We start from the raw sequence: 8,908 nt of genomic DNA, 5'->3' as shown, positions 1-8,908 counted from the left end.
TTAAAATCTTTTTAGACTTTTAAATATTTTATCATTACATAAAAATCTTATTTAAAGTTTGAACAAAAACTATAAAGAGCACACATTTCTTCAATTGGTTGGGATCATAACGCAAAAAAAACAGTTCAGTGTTTGGAACCCAAGTAGAGTGTCGGGCACTTAAGTACAAATATGTCAAGCGATCTGTACCGTCCGGTATGAGTTAATGTACAGTGATTATTAGCGGTTAAGTATTCTGTGTCTCCTATACCGGCAAGAAGCATGTCTGGTATTAATTAGTCTTAGCTTCTTGACTGGACATGATTAGTCATATAATTAAAACTACTTTTAAAACTATTTTTTCATTCTTTAATTGTGAAAAAGAAATTTTTTTTACCCTCAAGAATATAAAAAAATTGTTCAAGATATTCTAAGTTTTGCTGCCCCACCCTGTAACATATAATACTTTAAAATAATACTTTGAATACTTTTTAAAAGGTTTACATAAAATACATAACTTTTTAAACGGTTTGGTGAACTGGGGTTATCTTTTGGCTAAAACTCTTTAAAAAAGTTTTGTAATTAAATTTTAGCCTTAATTATGTATATTTTTATGGTGTTAACTTAGCCGGAAATTTTCTTGTAATAGAGTTGGTTTGTGTTTTTTTTTTTTTCTTTTTTGGGGAGAACGATGCTCGGCATATAAAATTAAGAGAGATACAATGGCATAAATATAAAGGTACAAAATGCCTGTTTAAAATTGTCAAATACTTCAAAATTGTAACTTCATCTTTTAAAAGCATTTACAAAAAACTCAACAAGATTTAAAAGCTAAAATGACATTCAATTAACCACCCTGGTCCCCCTACAAAATAATAAATAAAAAACGGAATCATTTTGTTCTGCGTGTTTTTTATATTTAAATTTTTTTTATTCCATATATATGTTATGCTTAGTATTTTTTTGGTATTTTCGGTTTTGCGATATTTTTTTATTATTGTAAATCGAAATAAGGAAAGGTTTTTCGGTATTGGGATAAACAGCACCAATTTAACTTTGTTAGACTATAAACTTTACATTAAAAATTTTTACTAATAAACTGTTTATGACTTTTATTTTATTAACCTAAATAGAAAAGAAAACTTTATTTTTAGCAGAAAATGAGGAAACTCGACTATTTTTTCCGTTTATAGAAAAAATGTTATAAAAGTAAGTGAGCACAATAACAACGTAAACATGAAGCGGGTTTTTGGCAGTTGGCATAGCAACAACCATAGCAACACGTTGATAGCCTAAACACTTTTAATTCATTTAAAGGATACTTTAGTTAGTATTTAGTAAAATATACTTTGCTTTATTTGTTACGCAAGTTATAAATACTTTTAGTCATGTTTTAAAGTAACAAAAAGCATTTGTTAGACAATAAGTAAAAGCATTGGGTTGTGTAATAATCTTCGAATTGTTTCTAGGTTTCTCCTAAACTTTGTATATTTCTTTTATGAACATTACATGTTTCAATTATGAAGATTGGAGAAATTTCTAACAGAACTTTTCACGTCTAAAAAAAGAAAGCACAAGGTACAAACGGCTATTAAAAAAGAAAAAAAGGACTTTAATAAAAATAATGATAAACACCTATATTTTTTGATTTGTCAAAAATTTAACACTGTAATGAAAGTCTAAGTTGATTGGTCTGAAGAAAGTGACCTTAATCAGTTTTTGTTACCAGGAAAAGTTTTGATATGGCGATACTCTCTGCAGCCCAACATTTTAATGATGGAGGAAATGTTGTGAGAGAAGTTTTGTAATTACGTAATGGGTTATAAAACTCAAAAGCGAGATAAACTTCGGATAAAAACAAGTCTAGACAAGGTGTTAAGGAAGAAAGCAAAATTCTAGTAACGATAAAGAAATGGTATCTGGACCTTGAAAATCAAAAAGAACAACTGGGATACAAAGCAGGTGGTTTTTGATGTTTAAGTTGTACTTGTATAAAGTTAAAAAGACAAACTTAAGTTGATTAACTCGCTACTTGATCTTCCAAATTTTTAAAAAATTCAAAGCATAACTTGAGTTAAAAACAAGCTTTAAAGTTATAGTAATAGATAGATATAGTAAGGTAATAAAGTATAGTATATAAAATATATAAATAAAGTGAGGTATTTATGGTGAGGTAAAGTAAGGTTTTATGCAATATTAGCCAATAAACTTTAACTCCAAACGCAACCTTTGGAAAAATTAGTTACACAATATGGGAATATAAAACAAAGTTTTGGCATCACATTATGTGGACTTCTTCAGTAGCCGTCATAAACCCTTCATTTTTTTTGTAAATAATTACAAAAATGTATATATATAGAGAGATAATCGAGGCAAATTTTAATGTAGATAATTCTATTACTTTAAGGTATTTGTTTGGATACTGTACTTTAAGTCTTTTTTTAAATTTGTTCATTGGTGAATCAATAGTTTCAAATGAACCTTCTTTTCAAGTAAACGACTTTTAATTTCTTGTGTTAGAATAATTTCTCCGCTTTTTTATTTTTTTAAAACAACTATCAAAACGAATTTTAAGGAATGAAACTATCAAAAATATATCTTATAAAAGTATGTTTACAAGCACGCTCTCTTAGGTAAGAAGATCGTTTAACAAAATACGCCTTGTTCACAAGAGGATAGAGCACCAAAAAAAACGATAACTCAATATACAATAAGATATCTAAAAACGCTACGCTTCGTATTTTGAGATTTTGTTGAGAGGACATGATTTAAAACAGAAACTTGTTTTTTTTTTCCCGAAAAATTTATTCGCAAATGATAGTGAACCAGGCACAAATATTAAAACGAACTAAAGCCGTTCAAAAGATAACGTGATTTCAATTTATTAGGGCGTCATTTTTATGTGAATATTTTTTTTTTTTTTTTTTAGAGGAATGTCACCTCAAGTAGGAGCGATATAAAATGAGAGATTTACAAGTGTCTTTTTCTGTTTCGAGTACGAACTGCATATCTTTTAGTGTTATACGACGGCGAGATCTAGACGTCTAAAAATACCCCATAACATTTATATATATTTGTATCAAATTATAACTAACAGTAAAAAAAAAAAAGACTTATTGTTTAAAAAAAAAAAAAATTTAGAATGATTTATGTACTTAAAAAATATCAAAAAATACCTGTAAAGTATTGCTCGATGAAGGTGTGGCAGGACCTGAAGGCTTCCCACCGGTGTTAGAAGTATTTTGAAGGGATTCAAGAGCTTCGTCTAATTTCCGTTTTTTACGAGGACCCCCAATTGCTTCTAGTGCAGTTCTATTAGCAGCCCGTTTACGATTGACCTCCTCTTCCTCTTGTTGAAGCTGATATAAAAATTGTTTTGAAATTAAACAAAATTACATAGAGATTTAACCATTCATCAAAATCGACAGAAATAATTTGAATACCTGTTTGGCTTTTTCTTTTAATCTGACTTGTTCTGGATCTTCAGCTTTAGACCGACTCTGTTAATTATAAATGGCAAATTAAATAGAAAAATTTAAAAATTTTCAATACTTTACATTAATTTATGATTCAAATTTTTTTGAAAAGCAAACCTTAGCGACTCTCATCAGCATTTCTCGCTCCCGCGATTCTCTATGTTTCCTCTCTACTTCGTCGATATCTTCAAAAACATTTAACTGACTTCGAACATCAGATATAACCTCATAACGTACCTCATCCTAAAATAAAGATAAATAACAGATTATTTGTTTTACTTATATTATGATCAAGGTTTAAACCATTATCAGTTTTTATAACATTTAACAACACTTACTTTATGTGGATTGTTTCTATGTAAACAACACACAACAAGCCTTTCCATTAAACACCTTAATCTGTTTTCAACAGCATGTGACAGAATGGTATAGTAATCTGGACTAATATCTGTCAGACCATGTTTCCTTGCTATAATAAAAAAAACCTTTACATATTATTATAGACTTTTAGGAATTTTAATTTTAATTAAAGCAATCTACAAACCTTATTGCTTTAAGGGAATTGATTGTTTTCTTATACTAATTTATATTTGTTATTTATATTCATTATTCATATTAAAATTTTTTTAGCAAAATAAGCTTGATATGCATAGAAATCTAGATGATATACATGCAACAAAGCTTGTAGACTTTTTTTTAACTGTATCTTGTACTACAGTTAAAAAAATGTCTACAAGAATCTGTTTGGTTGAGTCACTGTCAGAAAACAATTACATCAGCCTCAAAATGAGAATAAATGACTAGAATGGGACCTTGCTCACTGTTAATGGACAATAGTAGAAAATAATTTTGAGTGAGGAATTGAAAGTTCCAAATATTTAGTTCAAAAAGAAGACTACTTTTGCTGAGATGACAAGGATGCCTATAATGAATGATGCCTACATTGAAGCATGGTGGGGGATCCTGTCATGGTTTAGGCTTGTTTCTCTGGAGTTAGAGATTTTGTTAAAATTTATGGTATAAGGAAAAAAGAATACAATAGTTTTCTTGAACTAAATGCCACTCTATCTGGCTTGTACTTTTATCCAACTCCAGCAATACTAAATGGTACTGGATTCATTTTCCAGCAGGAATTAACTTGTGTTTAGAGCTGTTTGGGACATACATACATACATACATACATACATACATACATACATACATACATACATACATACATACATACATACATACATACATACATACATACTTTACATACATAAAACCCTTCTGTTTCTCTTGTACTAAATATGATTTACACCACAACAGTTGTGACTACCCCCCCCCCCCCCACCCCACACACACACACATACAGATATATATATATTTATATATATAATACATAATAGTGAATATTACCTATAAATGATAATTAGAATGAAGAAAAATAGTTATAAAATAATACATGTAGAGATTTATACTATTGAATAATAAGCTGTCTGATACAAATATTTCAGATAACTTACAGTTATCTAAAATTTTAAAAGATTTCTTTGCAACTTATAAAAAATTAACAGATTAATTTTCCTAAAAATTAAAGTTTAAAAATAAACCTAATGGTTAATTCTGAAAGATTGTTTGTTTGCAAATACTCTTAATTTAAAGCTTTTACAAAATTCCTTTGAAGAACTCTTAATTTTGAGCTGACTTAGTCACAAAATAAATTTAGCTCACAAAATATTTTAAGAATTTAAGTTGAATTTTCAAAACAATTTTATTTAAATCCATTTTTGTAAGATTACTCCCTGATAAAAATAACTTTTTTTTGCATCCATATTATTTCAACTATGAGAGAACAGATAGAAGAGTTATTTGCTGCAGCTATTTTATAAATTACTTTATGAAAAACTTTAATTTTTATTCGTAGATTCAACTAGATTTAACTATTTTCCTTGATTATGAAAAGCTAACTTTTTAAAGCTATATTTACTTAAATGTGCAAATGCTTTTTCTAGTTAAAAAAAAAAAAAAAAAAAAAAACAATCTGTAAAAGTTAAATACTAATAGTTTTAGCTTTTTTTATGCTTATCATTTTAAAATGAAAAAAAAACAAACAATAAAATAAAAAATCTCACCAATGCGTTCAACAGAAGGTCGCAACTCTTCAGGAAGCAATAGTGGAGTGTCTTGAACACTACGTGTTTGAGATGATATGAACTCAGCACCTGTGGCTAAAATCTTTTGAGTTTCCTCCTGTTTTGATAGTATATAAACAGTTAGTATAAAAACACTCTTAATGTTGTAATAAAAAATATGCATTTAAAATAGATTAGTACCACATTTTCGGCAGATGAATTGAATTTTACTTAACAGAATTGTATCTACAAAAACATCAAGTGTTAATAGCCAAATTTTGTGATAAAATAATATTAACTTTATAATGGATGGGTAGATAACAGGAATTATAATTTTAAAGCGTTAAGTTTAATATGAATTCACAAAATATAAATAATATTAGAAGATTACTTTAAATTTAGGAGTATTAGGAAAATATAAATATTTCCTTACTATGTAAAAAATAAATAAAAACATTAATCTAACCATTAGATTGACTCCTGCCATACATGTGACATCATTAATATCATCATCAGCTCTAAATGGAAAATGAATGATAAACAATAACATGAATTGAAAAAGCAAAATATTTCAATTTTATTTTTCTTCACAAATATAATTTATCAAAGTAATAATACATGTAGTTTTGTACAGCATTAAGTTTTGTTTCAATAACCTTGGTTTTATCAAAATTTTAATTTGCTTGAAATTTTTAGTTTCTATTGCAACAAATGTTTATATATATATATATAAAAACCATAGATATTTTTCTGTTCTTTGCATTCAATATGAATGAAAAAAAAAAGAAATACTTTCTCTTTACCTTAATACAAGTACAAAAACCAAAGTCTCACTGCAGACAACATTAATAAATTTAAAAGAACATAGTACAAACAACATTTCACTCATACCCAATTGCAGAAGAGTAGTGTGTATTACGAGGCTTTTCACGGCCAGTTACTACTAATGGTGATGTCATTTGTCTATTCATCATATTATTATTAGCAGCAGGTTGGGCAGTTTGATTAATAATTGTTCTTATTCCAGGTGTTACCTGTCCAGAACTTGCAATCAAAATTCTACCATGCTGAAGCAGTTGTTTTTGTAGCATTTGCTGTTCTTGAAGTGTAAGATTTTTTCCTAAAATAAATTGTTGTGGAGATACTGCCTGTCCACCTGAAATGATTGAAGAAAGCTGTAAGTTTTTCATATCAGGAATATTAGGTCTTAACGATAATTTGGGAGAATTTTGTTGTGGAGGAGGCTGTGGTAGCGGTTGCTGTTGTTGTTGTAACTGTTGCGATTTGGCAGTAACTTGTTGCATTTGCTGCTTTTTAATTGTTTCTCGCAAGTGAGGAAGAGTTTTCTATAACAAGTGTATATGAATATATATATACATATATGTGTGTGTATGTCAAAATACGAAGCTTGAGATATACTCATTTGAACACTTAAAGTGTTTAAAATATCAACATATGCAAAAAAAAAAACTTTAAAAAATTTAAGTGTTTAACAGTTTGCTGAATTTTAAACCATGATTTAGGATTTTTAGACCAATTTCATCTTTCAACATTTAATGATAGAATTACTTCTTGAATTTGCAATAAAATAGAATTAGCCTATTTAAATATTTATGCTAATATAATTTTAAAAGTAAATTTACTTATGGAAAGGATAAAACTATAATAAAGATTTTTTAATGTTTTTGGCTATGAATCATTTGCAACAAGTATACTTGTTGCAGAGATTAATCCCATTGTTAAAAGTTCTTATGTTAATTGGCAAATTTATAAATTTTTTATCTTATAAAAATATTCAAGAGTCAAATTTCTCTTAATATTGCAAAAAAAATTTCAAAATACATACTTTTAAAAAGTGTACAAGACTTGGTTGAGGGTCTGATTTTAGCGTTTTTTGCAACTTTTCTATGAATTCTTCTTCTGTAACACGACATTGCTGTAATGCAAAACAAAATTGCAAGCAAATGACAAATCCAAAAATGTAGCAGGGTATAAATGAACATTGATATGCTCTGACTAACTTACCATCAAATTGTGCACTAACTCTTTTACCATTTTTCCAATTTCAGGTGGTTGATTTGGTGCACAAGCTAAGTTTATTAAATTCTGAAAAAACTCTTTAAGTCTTTTAACAGACTCTTTCATAATAGTTATGTTAGCATTGTTATTTTGCAGATTGGAAATATTAGAAGTAGGAGGAGCCGCATTTCCATCATTACTATTTGGAGCACGAAAACGATAATTTACTTGACAAGGTGGAGCAGGATTATTTGCTTTGACCTGAGTTAATGATGTAGGATTTACAGGAGAGTTCATCCTCATTCTAAGATCATTAAGGTTATTTGGATCAACTGTTCTAATATTGTGAATCTGTGTATTCATAACAGGTGGAATAGGTATTTGTGTCCCTGCAGGAACTCGAGGTACAACCTGAATATTTCCTGGCATTCGAGTAATTAAATTATTATTTATTAATGCATTAGAAGCAAAACGTTGTGCCATAAATATTTGCCTGGGCGTAATCATAATATTAGTTCCTAGCCTGGGAGCAATATTGACAGTATTGGTTATTTTAGGAGCAATTGATACTTGTGATGAAACATTATTACTCATTAAATTCATATTTGCCCTGCTATTACTTAATGTCAATGGTAAAGCAAGACCTTCTTGAGAAATAGATTGTCCAATTGAGCAAATGTTTTTATAATCCATTTGCCCATTAATTTGCATGGGTGTTGCAACGGAAGAAACATTCCTGATTCCATTTTGAGTGGCTGGTACTGGGGCATTTGATAAAGGGGCAAGATTATTATACAAAATGTTTTTAGGTGTATTTACACTTTTTATAACAGCGCTAGGTGTAGGAGTACTTCTAGGAGTCGTTAATTGATTTTCAAGTGAACCTACTAACGCGTTTACTTGGTTTTGATCGACTTCTCTCTTGAGAAGATCCTCAAGAAAAGACGACTCCATCTCATTCTGTTTATAATACACGATAAGATTTATATACCAAACGAACACTTTGCATTGTGGTTGTGACATCACAACATGGCCGAAAAATATTGCCGGCAACCGAAACTTGACTTATTGTTAAAATTTTGTTTTTCGTTTCCGGATTAGAAACTGACTGACTTCAAAACAAATTTTTGCAGTGAGTCTAAAATATATTAAAATAATGAAAAATCTCTTAGTAAACTTATACATTTAAATATGGTAAGCGCATAGAATAATTTTACGCCTGTACACTATTTTTAATTTTTAAATTTGTGAAACTTTGTGTCTATAATCAAAGTTATACCCATTTTCAAGTAAGACTAAAAAACTACTTTGTTTTAGAAA

At 28.6% G+C, this 8,908-nt stretch overlaps 1 protein-coding gene across 1 annotated transcript; it reads right to left on the bottom strand.

Moving 5' to 3' along the window:
- Nucleotides 1-2,859: 2,859 nt before the first annotated feature.
- Nucleotides 2,860-8,607, bottom strand: LOC145192790 (transcription initiation factor TFIID subunit 4-like). The gene is made up of 10 exons (XM_090073047.1): nucleotides 7,595-8,607; nucleotides 7,416-7,505; nucleotides 6,461-6,915; nucleotides 6,036-6,087; nucleotides 5,570-5,687; nucleotides 3,794-3,924; nucleotides 3,573-3,698; nucleotides 3,423-3,479; nucleotides 3,156-3,338; nucleotides 2,860-3,023 (listed from the first exon to the last, which is right to left on the bottom strand). The coding sequence occupies exons 1-10, from the start codon at nucleotides 8,540-8,542 to the stop codon at nucleotides 2,916-2,918; spliced, it is 2,268 nt and encodes a 755-aa protein (XP_089929173.1). The 5' UTR covers nucleotides 8,543-8,607; the 3' UTR covers nucleotides 2,860-2,915.
- Between the last annotated feature and the right edge of the window lie 301 nt (nucleotides 8,608-8,908).

The sequence above is a fragment of the Hydra viridissima genome, unplaced genomic scaffold, assembly GCF_058129835.1.
Source record: "Hydra viridissima isolate aposymbiotic clone 2 unplaced genomic scaffold, HvirCarnegie_v1 scaffold_15, whole genome shotgun sequence".
NCBI classification, from domain to species: Eukaryota; Metazoa; Cnidaria; class Hydrozoa; order Anthoathecata; family Hydridae; genus Hydra; species Hydra viridissima.
Note: the sequence above shows the minus strand (reverse complement) of the source record. Positions and strands in the feature narration are given on the sequence as shown.